This window comes from Paralichthys olivaceus, chromosome 15 (assembly GCF_024713975.1).
Source record: "Paralichthys olivaceus isolate ysfri-2021 chromosome 15, ASM2471397v2, whole genome shotgun sequence".
In the NCBI taxonomy this organism is placed as follows: Eukaryota; Metazoa; Chordata; class Actinopteri; order Pleuronectiformes; family Paralichthyidae; genus Paralichthys; species Paralichthys olivaceus.
This window is the reverse complement of record NC_091107.1, coordinates 23,407,634-23,424,189: the sequence shown is the minus strand read 5'-3', so window position 1 is coordinate 23,424,189 and position 16,556 is coordinate 23,407,634. Positions and strand designations below refer to the sequence as shown.

General features: G+C 41.5%; 1 protein-coding gene across 4 annotated transcripts in view; it reads left to right on the top strand.

Annotated features, from left to right (window-relative positions):
- hlcs (holocarboxylase synthetase (biotin-(proprionyl-CoA-carboxylase (ATP-hydrolysing)) ligase)) overlaps nt 1-16,556 on the top strand; it is a 61,975-nt gene that overhangs the window by 16,615 nt on the left and 28,804 nt on the right. For 2 of the 4 annotated variants that reach the window (XM_069510417.1, XM_020106633.2), the window contains exons 6-10: nt 6,747-7,027; nt 10,531-10,598; nt 10,694-10,854; nt 11,049-11,163; nt 12,175-12,388. In XM_069510417.1, the coding sequence (XP_069366518.1) occupies nt 6,747-7,027; nt 10,531-10,598; nt 10,694-10,854; nt 11,049-11,163; nt 12,175-12,388 (839 nt within the window). Of the gene's footprint in view, nt 1-6,746; nt 7,028-10,530; nt 10,599-10,693; nt 10,855-11,048; nt 11,164-12,174; nt 12,389-12,930; nt 15,080-16,556 lie in introns of those variants that run through there. The other 2 variants (XR_011238647.1, XM_069510416.1) reach the window with 2 other exon arrangements.

Sequence of the window (16,556 nt, the reverse complement as noted above, 5' to 3'; positions counted from 1 at the left end):
TATTGGCAAAAATTGAATAGAAAATAATCCTCATGATGTTTTCATTAGTGTGTTTCATCAAAATTGTACGAATTGTTAGTTTTTTCTACTCTAGAAAAGGCCCTTTATATTTAAATACTTTAATATATTTACATCGAGGGCGTCCTCTCTACTGAGGATGCCATGTTTTCAACAGTAGTTCAGACTGAACAAACTAAACACATTTTGAGTTTTTCTGACAACTGAAGTCCACCACAGGTTCTCTTACATGTTTGGACGGGGAGGGTGAGGTGAAGGGTGTTCCGTAGCAACTTGCAATTTCACCACTAGATATCACTACATTCTACACACTTTATCTTCAAGTAAATATAAGTAGAATCAACATTAGTACTGCAGTTGTTTTTGTCTTTATTATTGAATTAATAAATTACTGTGTGATTGGCCCTGCTGCCCCAGCCAAACACTTTTGGAGTTTCAGGGGTAAACAGGGGTAAACAGCGTTGCAGCCAAATCCAATACAATTGAAGTAAATGGCGATCACTTAAAACGTGAAAAAACAACAGGAAAAAGAAAATAAAATGCCTCCATCCTGCTCCTGTGGTGTCATCCAAGTGTCCATAAGCCCTGACATTCAAATTCGCACATTTAGGCTAAAAACATGGTGTAAATGACGCAGTTTCGAGTCAAATTTGAATGTCAATCAATCAGTCAATCAAATTGTATTTGTACAGCTCATATTCACAAATCATAATTTGTCTCATCTGGCTTAACAAGGTGCGACATCCTCTGTCCTTAATCCTCAACAACAATAAAGAGAAAATAGCAAAAAAACTATTAACATGGGATGATACCACAGGGGGGTATGCTTTGTGTTTTTACATTTGAAGTGTATTGGATTTGGCTGCAACGCTTTTTAATACTTGTAGCAGGCTCGTGCCACCGCAGGTTCCTCGTCACAGATGAGTCAAGTCAGTGCTCGGTTAATTTCTTTTATTTTCTTCTTCCACACACATATACACATGCATATATATATATATTGTCCTGCTGGACTTTTCCGGGTTGCCTCCAGCTTCTCGTCTGGTGTGTGTGTGTCTCGTGTCCCAGCACGCTACTGCTGATAAATGGGGGGGAAAGAGTAATTAACAAACGCAGTACACCTGTACACAATCACACCCAATCCCTGAGCAACCTGCTCAACTCTCTCCCTCCTGCCACCGACACTACCCACCCCCCACTACCACACCCCTCAAACTAAAAATGTGTTTTGTGGACTCAAACACTTCACCCACCCCTCCATCTGCATAGTTGTGAGTAGATGATGATACATTTTCATGTTTGGGTGTTCGTTTAACCCTCAACAAGAGAGGGGAAAAACTACCAAAATAATCCTATTAACAGGGGGATCCTTTTCCCAAGACGGACAGAAGTGCAATAGCTGAAAGTGGATAAATGTAAAATATATGTGTTTTACATATATAACAGAGGTCAGAGCCGTTGGGTAATGTTTTCTGGAGATGGACAGGTATAAAATATGTCCCGAGGACATTTTTGAAAAATTCAATCTGCAGTACTAAACATTACTCCCAGATCACGCTCCCACACCTTCAGCGAATCATAAAGTAAAGAATCACAATGTAACAAAAATGCATAAATCTTTGAGATTATACCTTTGACAGCTGAACATATTTTCCACTTCTGATAATAATTCCACATGTATCTCACCCATCTTCAGGAGGGACATTGTAAAGCAACACATTTGGAGATATTTAAGTCTTTATGGGTAATGTTAAAATAATTTCTAATTTGTGCTGACTTTATAGATTCAGAATTAAGCAGGCCCGTAAAATCTGAAAGACCCTTAGAAGTCCAATCCAATGGGCCAATACTTCTAATTTGTGCTAGAAGGTCAGGATTCAATGCCAGGGCAGACTGAGCAGAAATAACAGAAGTAATATTTAAGTATTTTCTCACATCTCTCCAAGCAACTAATGTGTTGTAAATTATTGTATTTGTTAAGAGAATTTATCTGATCTATATTGTTAATAAAGGGGAGGGTTTCAGGTTTTCTTGGATAACATGATAGGGACTCAAGGCCTAGCTTAGAGAACCTAACCTAGTTACCTATAACCTAATCTAGTTGTTTTTGGCATATAAAGAGATTATCAATGCTAGAAGTTTTGAAATAATGTACAACTATCAGTGCTCGATGTACATTGCCTGTTCCATATCTTGATTTCGGGTCTGTCCAGTCTGGTCGGAGTTTCTAAGCTTGGCGAGCAAGTGTTCAAGTCTACGAGCCAGTGCTTTTGCAATATTTTTTTAATCCACATTAAGAAGGCTGTTAGGCCTATAAAATGAGCAATCAAGGGGATCTTTTTCGTTTTTTAAAGGCAGGCTAATAAGGTGGGACACTGTCTTTTAGATTGCTGTTAATGGCAGGCATAAAAATAGGATGAATCTCTGGTCAGAATGTCTAAAAGAATTCAATAGGAAACCTATCTGGGCCTAGACATCTCCCATTTGGCATAGTCTGGATTGCGGCCCAGACCTCCTCTCATGTGAATGCAGTATTTAAATTGGAGCATTGACATTAGTCTTTTCAGAGCTGGAGAGGGACATATACAAATCTTGAAATGATTAATGAATAACACAAAATAGTGCCACACGAGTGGTTGTTGTACTGAATTTTCAACTGGCGGGCAAGAAAACGACTGGACCAAATTACATAATACTAAGTAGTAATTTTTGAATCTGACTGGTATGATCCAAGTTGAGTTTAGTCTTCTTATTCACTAAAGCTATCAAATAGAGAACAGTTTATTCCTGACTGCTTAACTTAACTGAACTGCACTGATGTCCCTGCCTGACTGTGACACTTTACAAATAACAATAACTTCACATTTTGTACAATCCCTCCAGCTTATAATATATTTTATCTGCTCATAGTATTTTTTATTTTCGCAGATAGTATTCTTTTTTATTTAATTTTTACATTTAATTTTTGTTTCCTATTTTTATTTTTTCTATATTTATAATTGCAAAATCTATACAGCAATCCCGGACTACATGTAGAAATTGATATGTAGGAAAGATATTCGAGTCTCGAGTACGAGTTATGAGGGTGTACTGTACTGTCCACTGCAGCTAGATGGGTACCACAGTTGCTGTAGTTGTCCTCTGTGGTGGAAACTCTGCCCTCTGCCTCCTCCATGCTCTTCTATAGGTTGGCCACTCAGCTAGCAAGATTAGAAAGAGAGCACTAAATCGAAGTGATGGATGTTTTAACTTCACCCAGCAGTATCCAGGCGACCGCTGACTGAATCATCCATTTCATTCATACAGGAGGCTACAGTCTTTATTTTGGCTAGAATCTGTTCCATGGTTGTTGAGCCACTTAAAGGAGAAGTTCGGTTTTTTTTCAACCTTGACCTTATTTCCAGCATATGGTATGTAGATCTACTCACCCATAAAGGTTTGGAGTAACTTGGAGTCCTTCGGACGCTTTTAGATCCACACACGATCGGCGTACATCCATACAACGCAAGGGTTCGTGGCATCCACAATACAGCCTCTAAATAACGCATTATCTGCCGTGACACTCTTTATTTACTATGAATCGCTATGAATCCTCTCCTTTAACTTTGGGGTATTAGCCTCAACATGCTGGTCAACATTAGTACTACATGTGGCTGCCTGTTGGGGCCCTTTTACTCTTAACGAACTGAGGAACTGGAAAAAATAGGAAAATCTTTATCACGTTGTGGTTTAGGCATCTTTGCCTAAATAATTAACTCATAAATTCAATTTTGCATGAAGAAAGATTTATAGAAATGAAGGAAGCAGCAATGACAATTGAAATGGAGGCATTATTGCCAATAATGGTAAAATATGTGAGTAGTCATATAGCATATCAAGCATGTATGTAATCATAGTCCATGATCAGCTGCCACCACGATTAACAATCCATCATCATGATCCATCAACACTATCCATGATCAGGATCCACCATCATGATCTGCAATCCACCATTACGCTCTGCGATCAGCTACCACCATGATCAAGATCCTGATTTCCAGTCCTGGCTTATAGAGCATTGTTTTGTAGCTTTCATTGTTTTAAACACCCTTTTCCTATTAAATGTGTATCCCTCATCTTCTTATGTAAACACACGATAGAGTCTTTTTAAAACCTTTGTCCGCCTAGTACTGCTTTATAGTCGTCGTGAGGGAGGAGCTGTGCACCCTGGACATCGAGCTCCTGGCAGTCTCTCTTTGTCCTTTTTATCTCCCCAGAGATTTCCACAGCTTTTTCTTGTTGCTAGTGCAGCCACTGCCACTGAATGCACCAAGAGTACTACTAAACAGACTTGAATTCATATCCCCTGACTCCCCCACCCTACATTACCAAAGACCTCATGGAAATCATCAACAGAAGGAAAAGAGTCTTCTTTACTGGCTCCAAGATGGAAAAAAGGATGTCAACCAATAGGTCAAATGTGCCTTCAAATCCACCAAGCAGAAGTAGAAATATGAGTTGGAGGAAAATTCAGACTGGGGAACGTCCACTCAGCTTGGCAGGGCCTCAAGAACATGGCTTCCATGACTACTGCTGTCACCACCCATATGGATCTCCAGGTTCCAGGTAGCAGTCCCACATCCCTTCCCGACGATCTCAACTCCTTTTACACCAGGTTTGAAACAGACAACTCCACCCAGCTTGAGGCGGCAACAGCCTCACTCAAACCTGGTGACCCTGCACTCATCTTCAACACACTAGATTTGGTGAGAGCCCTCAAGAGGACCAGAGAGATCAGCTTCCCTGGCCCATACAACATCAGTGGTACTGTCCTGAGGTATTGTTCTGAGCAGCTAGGGGGCGTGTCCCAGATCCTGTTAGCTCCATGGACAGCAGCACAGTCCCTTAGCTGTGTAAACACTCCACTGCCATCCCAATCTCAAGAAAAGCACTACCAAACCTCTGAACGTCCTCAGACCTGTGGCTCTCACTTCCCTTGTGATGAAGTCAATGGACAGGGTCATAAAACATCACAAAGTAACTGACTCCTTGATGGACCCACTCCAATTTACATTTGCAAACATTTGTCAAGCATCACAATTCGTGGTTACATCCACAAATGCCAATTAAAACTTGACTGTGCTAAAGCAAGCCTTATGTTAACCGTGTCCAGAAGCACCGTCGACTTCCCTGGACTCAAAGGCTTCTGGGATGAACCTTAACACAGTGGAAACGTTTATTGTGGTCAGACGAGTCAGTATTTCTGCTCCGGACCAAAAATGAAAAGGACCATCCAGACTGTTTTCAGCAACAAGTCCAAAAGCCAGGGTCTGTCATGGTATTGGTTGTGTCAGTGCCCTTAGCAGAAGTAACTTACACTTCTGTGATGGCACCATTACTGCCGAAAACTACATAGAGATTTTGGAGCATCACATAAGACAATGCAAAACCAAATCCTGCAGACATTACAAAGGCATGGCTGCGGAAGAAGAGGGTGGGGGTGCTGGACTGGCCTATGTGCAGCCCGACGTGTCCCCAATAGGGAATGTGTGGCACATTTTGAAATGCAAAATGCGACAACAGGCACCCCGTACTGTTGCACTACTTAGGACTTCTTTACAGGAAGAATGAGACAAAACGACACCTGAAATGCTTCATCACTTGGTGTCTTGAGTCCCTTAATGTATTTTAACTGTTGTGAATGATGGCAACATTACAAAGTATACAAGTTCAATGCTTTGCTGTCCCAACTTTTTTAGAAATATGTTGCAAGAATCAAAATTGAAATAAGTGTTTATTTTGAAAAAACAATCAAATTCATGAGGTCAGTGGCTATGTTTACAGTTGCCACGATAAATTGCTACCCATGTGCATTTGTTTTCAACGAAGCCGATTGCAGTAGAGGCAGAGAGCCTCCATTCTCCCTCGTTGCAAGCCAGTAAACCATCACAATTACTCCCAAGCTGTTCAATAAATTCATAATTTAAATATCTGTCTGTTCCTCAACTTACCTCTTTTATCGATCCGCAATTCTCAATCAAATTCTGCTGCCATGATTACACCCTACTCTGCCTCGGATTGGCTCTGACCCAAATGATAGAGGCACAGAGAGGGGCAGTAAATTATGAACAGAGCATCTACAAACTGTAAAAAAATAAGTTTGTGGCGCTGTGGCCGGGCTGTGCATCTTCTCCTGGCTGTGGAGCTGTCCATGGTCTCTCTGTCCGTCCTTTTTAGTTTGTGGACATTTATTCACCTTGTTTTCCTTGTGTTTGGGTTTTGTTTGGTTGGTTACTCTGAGTTCTCCTTTTCTGTTTTCCCACTCTTATGATCATCGGCACCTTATGTGTGTTCCTTATGTGTTTCACCTGTTTTCAATTATCCCTGCTTCCCTTATGTATTTAAGTCTCTGTTTCCCTTGAACCTTGTTTCACTTCAGTAGTGTGTTCCAGCCATTTCTAGTTCCCTAGTGTCTATCTGTGTTTTTGGCCAAATTAAAAAAAGTTTTTCACATGAACCCGTGTCTCGGGCATTTGGGTCCACCTGCTTACCACCCTGTAACAGCATGCCAATTTTAATCTGTGATGGTACAATCCAAAATTGTGATGAATTGACATGAAATGGCCCATTTGACAGCTAGTCTGGCCTTTGTTGTAAAAAGTGTATCTGTAGAGAAATGGTTGCCATATTTCATATAAAAGAAACAAATAATGGTGTTATTGTCCTTCCCTACTTCCCTGTTGTCCACACAGGAGGAAAAGGCCTACTTCCTGAAGTGGCTGGAGACACAAGCAGATCAAAATGGCTGCCTCACATTGTCCAAGCAGGCCCTGAGAATGGTATCCTGCTCTGAGCTGCAGGATGGTTATTTGTTGCGTGAGGGTTCTCTGGACCTGGTGACTGACTCGTCCGAGTCTCAGAGCTGGGCAGAGTTCAGAATGGAGACCTACAGAAAAAACCTACAGACCAGTCTACTCGGGCACACCCTGTTGTACACTGAGATGGTATCGTCCACGATGGACCTGTTAGAAGGGTAAGACACATTCCTTTGAATCTGTTTGATATTTAAAATAAAACATGCCGAGGCAGGCAGCATGGTATTGTCATAGTCAAAATTGTGACTTTGTGTGACCAACTGTGATTGCTGTAATATTACTGATCAGCTTACTAGGGCTGTCAAAATTGCTCCAAAATGACGTGTGAATATTCGCTCCAAAAAAACACATAGGTTCGAACCATTCGAATATATATGCGCATGCGCATTATGTCAATAACAGGAGGACAAACTAATGCAACGAGACATAAATAGTTGTGTAGGTATTTTTATTTCAGTTTTAACATAAAACATACCTACACATTACAAAATAAGTAAAACTAACCGTAAAACTTAGACCGTAAAAAAAGACCATTCCGTCGCTCGCCCCCCTCTCTTTCTCTCTATGCGCGATGCGCATACAGATTTAAATAAACAATTTGTTAATAACAGTTGGTAATAACAGGTCTCTGTGGCTGACGTGAGCTGAAGGTTGTGGGAGTTTATGTTGCAAGTTTAGGGGGCACGTCAGCCAGAGCTGTAGTGGGTGTGTATGTGAGTGAATGAGTGAGGGAGACTGCTACCTGCTGAACAGAGGGTCGCAGAAAGAAGGATCTGACAAAACCCAGCCGAACCGATCCGAAACCAGCCCAAATTTTTATCCACCCGCCTGGCAACCCTGGTCGTGTCTCACTTTCAGCAGTGAGTGACGCTGTGCAAGTGCAACTCCTTTGGACTGTCCCAGTGTGCCCACTCACAAAGCAGCCGCTGATGTGTTGTTTTCCACAGTCGAATATTAATTTTCACAGTCGAATATCCGTTTTATTTTAATATTCGAATATATATTCGAATTTAGAATATTCATTGACAGCCCTACAGCTTACACAATGCAATTCAACACCCTTAATCACCATTACCTGCAGCTACTCAAAAAAGTATTCAAAAACGACTTACTCACTGAAAGCTGTACCCTTTCCTTTTTTGTTTTTAAGTCTTATTTGCTCTCGATAGCCATGAACTAAGATATTGTTTTCAGTTGTCTATGTCTATGTTCATGTACAACATGATATATCAAGAGAGACTTGAGGAGATTTCTTAAAGTTTGGCATTATTGCTGTAACAATACAGAAATTACGATTTTGACACAATACCCAACTAAATCTCAATACTGACCCAATCAATACCACAGCAAAAGCGTAAAACAAGGAAAAGTAATAAAATAAACTAATTTGACTAAATGGAAAACACATTCAGTAGAGTACAGACCTCCACCAAGGATATGTATAGAGTCATGCATTTTGTTTGCATGCAAGTCTTTCTGCCAGAAAATCTGTCAGATTGAGAGACATCGAATTTAGTTTTATTTGTATTGCCCCAAATTATAACATATATTACTTCTAGGCACTTTACAAAGAAAAGTTGAGACCGATTACAGATTACAGTTTGGCAACTGTGGAGAGACAATTAACTGGAAGACAATCTCCAGCAGAACCAGACGATGTGGGGCGAAGAGAAAAAAAGTGGAGGAGAGGTGGGAGAGGGGGAGAGTTTGTTTTGATACAGCCAACATGTGAAACAATGACAAACCCACCTTTGACTGCCCACTTTTTGTGCAGGTGCTTCACTGATAAAGAAATGGAGATTAATTGCCATAAACATCAACTAATAATATCTATGCTATGCGAAGACGGACTAAAGTGGAAGACCAACTGAAGACTGTGTATAAGAAAGGGATAAGCAAACTTTGCTGTGATCTGCTTGGGGAGCAGCATCGGAGACGGTGACACCAACAGACTTAACAAGCTGATTAAGAAGGCTGGCTCCATCATTGCTGCAAACTGGACTCGTTTGAAGTGGTGATGGAGAGGAGGGTGCTGCACAACACAAATATTACAAATTCAGAAGGTAAAACTTTAAACTAAAGATGCAGCAGGGTGTTTGAGATCTGTAAAATTGAGTCTGTGTGTGTTAGTCAAAGATCACACTGACTTGGGACTGACCATGTCCATACCTTTATGACCACAGTGTACCCATCTTCTGATGGCTACTTCCAGCAGGATGCACCATGTCACACAGCTCACATCATCTCAAACTGGTTTCTTGAACATGACAACAAGTTCACTGTTATCCAGTGGCCTCCACAGTCACTAGATCTGAATCCAATGGAACACCTTTGGGATGTGGGGGAACGGGAAATTCGCATCATGGATGTGCAGCCGACAAATCTGCAGCAACTTCGTGATGCTATCATGTCAATATGGACCATAATCTCTGAGTAATGCTTCCAACACCTTGTTGAATCTATGCTATGAAGAATTAAGGCAGTTCTGAAGGCAGAAGGGGGTCCAACCCGGTACTAGCTAGATGTACCTAATAAAGTGGCCGGTGAGTGTAGATTCATCAGAGCGAATGATAAACCTTTGTCAGCTGCTGGAGCTGATTATAACCAATCTAACATAGTAGCAGTGTGCTCACAGCACCACAGACTGTGTGAATCATTCTACATCACCAACACCAACGGGCAGAGCCAAGGTGCATGGCTGTGTCTCTTGGGGCTCTGAGCAGGTGGACACAGCAGAGGAGATGTCACCACCACCGAGGGGCCCAGGGCACAAATGGGACCAGGCATCAACCTTGCAGTCGATGAGGGACCCAGGGCACGGACAGGACCAGGTGTTGGCCTCGCCATCAACAAGGGACCAGGAACAGGGGCTGGCATGGCACCTCACCATCAACTAAGGACCAGGAACCGGTGCCACCTTCACCACCAACCGGGGAGCAGGAACAGGCTTTGGCTTCACACTAACTGGGCAAACCTACAGGCGTTGGCTTCACCACTGACCAGAAAGTAGGATTAGGCATTGGATTGACTGCCAACCAATCAATAGAACACAGAAAACGAAGTGACATTAGACAGGACCCTGTTCCGGCATCCCTGGAAGGAGCAGGCTGTAGGTCAATAATAGTGCAGGACAGTCAAGGCTTTGAGCTGGGCACCTGAGTCTGGTTTCTAGCATATTGCATGCTAGGCCGAGGAGCAGACTCTAGGTGGCCCAAAGAGTCAATTTGCCGTGTGCCATGAGGAACCCCAAAACGGTCCAAAAGAAATTAAACAACATTCAAAATTCAACATGCAGGGAAACACTAGGGAACCAGGAAAATCAGAAAAGCATTAGTGATAGGAGCAAGATGAACAAGACAAATTGACAAAGAATTAAAACTATTAAGTATTTTAATAAATTATATTAGTTACATACATTTTTTAGAAAAGCCAACAAAGTACTTATGCCCCAGCTAACTAGTCGCTGATGAGACTATTCAGTGTTGGGTCCAGGTACAAAGTATGACAATAGTAATTTAAATTATGATTTTAATCTTTTCACTAAGGGCAACAGAAAGGGTAACGCTAAAGGAAAGTCCCTAACTAAAGATGTAACAAAGAATATCATTAACTAGTGATAGGTAGGTTTTAATATGGCTTGATTCTTTTTGTCTCCCTTCAGGTTAACTCTACGTTTACCAAAAGATGTGGGTTTAATAGCAGTAGCTGGTCGACAAAGCCAGGGAAGAGGTCGGTTCTTCAGTTCAATGTATAAATGAACATTTAATATTCACTCACACTGTCAGAAGTGTGTAACATGTTTCCTTTGCTTGCTACTGCTTCAGGTCGTGGCAAGAACACCTGGCTCAGCCCTCTGGGATGTGCTATGTTCACTCTAAAGATTCAAGTTGAGCTGAGCTCCAGGCTCGGGCAAAGGATTCCCTTCCTCCAGCACCTAGCTGCTCTGGCAGTGGTGGAGGCTGTTCGCACATTGCCTGGATACCAGGTAGCAGCCTACACACTTCCCTTTACCAGTTCGTTCATGTATAATACCCTATCTCATGTAATTTAGCCCATACACTACAAACACCAAAGACATTCAAATATGTGGCTGCAGTAACAGTATGTTGAACTTCAGTGCATTAAATATTAAATGAAGATGAATATTTTCATGTTTCAACATGTTTCAACCTTTGTCAGGACATAGACCTGCGAGTGAAATGGCCCAATGACATCTACTATAGTAACCTGATGAAGCTTGGGGGAGTACTGGTGACTTCCACTGTTATAGGATCGACTTTTCATCTGCTCATAGGTAACAACCCTCCCTATATTACAGCTAAAGAAACTGGAGGCTTTCCCTGAAAGCTTTATCAGCTTTTCACCAATATATCTACCATCTCATAATTAAACAAACACACCTCTTTTGGGCTGATTACATTTGTGCACCTTCAAACCCTGTAAAAGCTTAAAGTTATTTCTCTGAGTGCATGGTCACAGATTAATTTAAATATAGTGTGCTGTCAATTCATGGGACTGAATTGTCCAAAACAGGTAAATGGTAAGATTTTCTGCACAATTACAACATTATTTGTCAACTAACAAACGAAACAAAACACACATTCCTGTATATGAGAATCCCCACACTACTGTCTAACATGTGAACAGGCAACATATTCCCCATCCAGTAAACCATGAAACTGATGAGAATTTTTGTTGGTTCATTCACATTTAGAAGTGAGTGACCAATGTAGTCATTATTTCAATGGCAAAATAAGTGTGCATTTAATCAATAATGCAACCTCTTAAAGAACAGATAACTGTCTTCTCCTTTTGAACAAAGCACTGCTCTTTAGCTGTTACAGCAGACCAGAATGTTCCTTTTCTAATTCTATTATGTCTGAAAAAAAACTTGCATTGTGGTTCACCCACAATCTAATAGTCAATAAACAATAATCCTAGAATGGATAATGAATATGGATTAATGCTTATGAGAAAGCCAGCTCTCTCAAGGTTGATCAGCAACCAGCGACCATTGTCTTTCAGCAATTGGAGATAGACCATAGGCAGTGGGACTGTGTAGAGTCAAATGATATTTTCAAGTTTCAGAAACAAATAGCTCCATTCGTGATCAATTTTGTGTCATAGTAAAGGGGCTGCATACAACTTACAACTTGTCTATTTATAATGATAAGGGGTGGGACAAATAATTAGTCAACTATAGTAATTATACAATCCTTCTCAATATTTTATCTAGTATGCACCAGTCAAATAGTCTCATTTTGTTTGCTCAGAATAACACAATCAAACATATTGTGCTCTACAGGCTGTGGGTTCAATGTGACAAACAGCAATCCAACTGTCTGCATCAATGACCTGATCCAGCAGTACAACACACAGTATAACTGCAGTCTGGAACCGCTCAGCTGCGCACAACTCATTGCTCGCACTGTCAGCTGTCTAGAGGTCCTCATCAGCAGCTTTCAACATGGAGGCCCGGATGCAATCCTGCCCACATACTATAAGAGATGGCTTCACAGGTGAGCACTGCAAACATTACTCTGGACTTTATGCTCAGGTTTCACTTCTCATTTTGAATGTATCAGAAATTTTGATACAGGTTGTACATGCATACAAGCTATTTATTTAGGTGCAAGGGATGCATCAATTTAAATGTTTCATCTCTGAATAAGTAGTAGTAATGACTACGAAACAAAGTTGTTGGAATTCTTTTTTGCTCAGCATGTAAAATCTTGTCAAACATGACAAAGATAATAGAAATTGACATGGACAGCAGTGACACTTCAAAATGAAACTTCACAATATTTGGACAGGACAATATCACATACAGTGACGTAATGGTGCAGAGAGTTTTAAATGCATGTACATCAGGATTGTTGCAGAGACTTCAGAGTCCTTATGGTTGTGGGGAAAGACTATTTTTGAAATGGGATGATTTGGTGGGAATGGATCTGTAGTGATTATTGTTTGTGCCCTTGTGATGGTGCATTTGTGGTAAAGTGATTCAACAGATGGAAGTGGGGTGCAAGTGATCTTTGATGATTTGTTGACTATTTTGCAGTTTGTTCCAAACTGTTATGGAAGAGGTGAGTATGGTTTCAAAGTAGTCACTCGTGATTGAAAATTGTGGTGGCAATTTCTGTGAAACATGCACAAAGTCAAACACTTCTTTCTGAAAGTTTAATTCAGCATCTGCAGATGGACTCATCAGTACACATCATCTGAATGACATACACAAATGAGCAAAGAACACAGGAGAATCTGTGTTCTTATAACTCTCAGCCCCCTCCCACTAAGCATGCAAAGGTATTTATTACCCTCCTGTAGTTTCACTCAGTGGAGGAGACATCCTGTCCATTTGTTTACTACATGTTCTGTGGATGACCCCCCCCCTGTGAGACCCCAGGTGTGAGATCCCAATCAGAGATACCATGAGAAGCCATAAAACTCAAGTCTCTTAAGCAACCATCCTAAACCTTAAAGTTGCCCTTTCAGATAAACAATTTGGTGAACCATTTGGTAAGTCCTCCACATACATGTCTGCTAATGCAATTAAACATTCACAAATGTAAAAATTCCCATTACAGTATTCTCTGAATTCACCAGCACAAATGGAACTAAAGCCAACACTGCCCACCTTTCTCGCCGGCTAACTGACCTATTAATGACTATCGGTACCATGAGTAGATCCCTTCAAAATTAAACTGCGAACAGAGATTCTGTATTTCTTTTGATTTCCTGTTATGCTTTGATTTGCGGGTGTCCACCAAGTGGCAACATCCCGGGCTGAGCGATGAGGCCAATACAGAAGTGCAAATAACTGCAGTTCACTGGGTGGCCACTTGAGGCTGGCTCCAAGAGGGAGTCAATTCCCATTGACTCCCATGTTAAAAAGCCCGACTTTAGAGCAGAATTAAACGTGTTTACAGCCAGGTTCAAAAAACGAGTTTAGTCTCAATCAGTAAGTTCTTCCTTCATGACGACTCTGGGGGGGGGGGGTGAATTTTTTTGTTACTCACTCGTTTAGATAATATAGAGGTTTGAAATTGTGAATAATTATCACTTGATTGACACGTGACGTCACCGTTAGCTCGTCACTCTGGCTGTTAGCCTGTGGTCTGCTCGGCTTCACCTGAGCTAACAGGCTAATCCCCGTCACCGAGCACGAGCGGAGTCTGTGGAGGAGTTTTCACTCACATGTCGGATGAATATCATCGTTTGTTGTTCGGCTGATGTCCTGACGGAGAAGTGGAAGACGTCTGTGCTGCAGTGTCTGTGGTGAGTAAAGTACTGTCTTTGATTTACGTGTCAGTAGTGATGAGCAGGTATCATTGTGTCTGTACCTGGCTGGTTAGCTTAGCGCCGCTAACCTCCAGGCAAGATACCAGCAGTAACGGCGATGCTAACGGGAGGGACGAGAGTTATTAACCCGACATGACGCGTCCACACGGCAGAGAGAAGCGTTAGAGTTTATGGTCATAAATCTTTTAAACTGAAGTCGACTGTGTGTTTAGTGAATATCATCAAGTTAGATATCTAACGTTATGTAAAGTTGTTCAGCTCGCCAACCTATTTGGCTTGACTACGTTACTGTGAGTGACTTCAGTAATAATGTTTTATTAGATTATTGTTTCAGAAATAACGTTAGTGCAGCTGTTGCAGTGTGAAACTTGTTGAGCTGGACTTTATTTATGAATGAACAGTTTACCTACCAGGTATAGACCTGTTTTCATAACTTTCTAACAATTAAAGCAAATTATTGCACATGATGTATTACATTGTATATGAAATACTTTTAATGTGAAAGAACTCCATACTGCACATTCATTGTCTTGGTAGTACACTGTTTAATCCCAAACCATATTCAAATACATAGTTGAATATCCACAGAATATAAGGACATAGACTTTGTTTGAAAGTAACACTTATCTCTGCAATAATTCCATACTTTTATGTTTCCTGTCATTTTATTAGGGACGGACGAACCTGAGGGACACAGCTGAGCTTACCGTGTTCTGTCTCTTATGGCAAAAAAGAAAAGACAACACTTTTTATCTAAGGTTTATCAAATCAGAAAGTAAAAGATGAACATTGTTGTGATTGTGTTAATTTTACCAACCATAATGGATATATAAATTGTGTATATTAAATTGGATATATTAAATATGTGGTATGATTATGATAATAAATAAATCAATAGGTTTTGTTGTTATAAAGTTTCTGGGTAACTTACCTCTGTTCGGTTCATGTTACGACCGCGACCATCCCGGAGCAACAACACCGCAGCGCTAGCCGGTTAGCAGTCGCTGGTAGCATTTAGCCTAGCTCCTTAGCCTGAGCTAACCAGGTAACGATAAGCTCTGTGGGCGTGGCTCAGTTGTCAGTCTTCACTCGGCCCGCCTAGCGTCCACTCGCGCGTCTCCTCTTTGCCCATTTATGGGTTAGCCAGGAACTAGGAGGAGTCAGGCCCCGGCAAGATGGCGCTGGGTGAAACGCCCACTACGAGCCTCATTTTCACTCTTCAGAAACCAACGGGTGACGTCACGGACACTACGTCCATCTTTATATACAGTCTATGGTGTCCACAGAGAAACCTGGAGCCAACTTTTGAGGGGGGGTTTTTGTGTTGGGCAACTGGACTGAACGGTGGTGGTAAAAAAACAAAAAGGACTAAATGGACTGTATTGGAATGTACAGGACTACCAATTTGACGATAAGCCAGAAAATGACCGTGCATGGTACTCCTCATTCACCAATACCGCTGGTGAAGTTCTACTTGCAGCAACCCAAGAATTGGAACTCATATGTTCAGATGGCTCAGATGGCTGGGAAAGGAATCTGGTTAACAGGTGAAACGGATAGCATAGGACAGACTAAGTGATTGCTATGCTGCCCCCAAAATCATTGTAATGTTACTGTTTCAACGATGGGCAGTTTTCCTAAGATTCCAGCCAAGACCACTCCAAATTATGTGAACTCTGGAATTTGCGAGATCCAAGATGCTAAAGAAGATGGTTATCTCACTGGACTGTCGTATCTGGACACTTTATGTGTAATTGGACCAATCGTGGACACATGCAGGACATTCGGAAACAAACAACTCGACAAAATAAAGGTCTCACTCAAGGAGAAACGTATATGTTTGAAATGTTGTTCTTTCTTTCTCCCACCTAGCAACTAGGCACTGAAAGAGGTAGCGTGAGAATGATTGTCACCGTTTGTGTATATGTGTGTGTGTCAGTGTGCGGGTGAACTGCTGGTGGTCAATGACAGAGCTGCTCCATGACAATATCCCCATTCTCCCTGAGATTGGTACTGTGGAAGTCTGCCACCAGATTAGTCTTGCCTGATTGATGTCAGACCATCGAGTAGGACAACTAGGTGAGAAATTGGAAAATCCATTTCCAAATCAAACACACGTCCAAGCAGGTAGTATTGCAGACTTTCAAGTGTCCATTTAATGGCCAGGCCTTCCTTTCCACTGTAGAATACCCAGTCTCACATGGCTGCAGCTTGGGACTCATGTATAGGATTGGATACTCCTCTGTAGGGTCTCCTTGGGCCAGTAATACTACCAGGCCAACTGCAGACGCATCCACCTGTACCAGAAATCTTCTGTTAAAGTTTGGACTCTTGAGGACTGGAGAAGAACAGAAAGAGGCTTTTAAGCTCCTGAAGGCTGTTTCA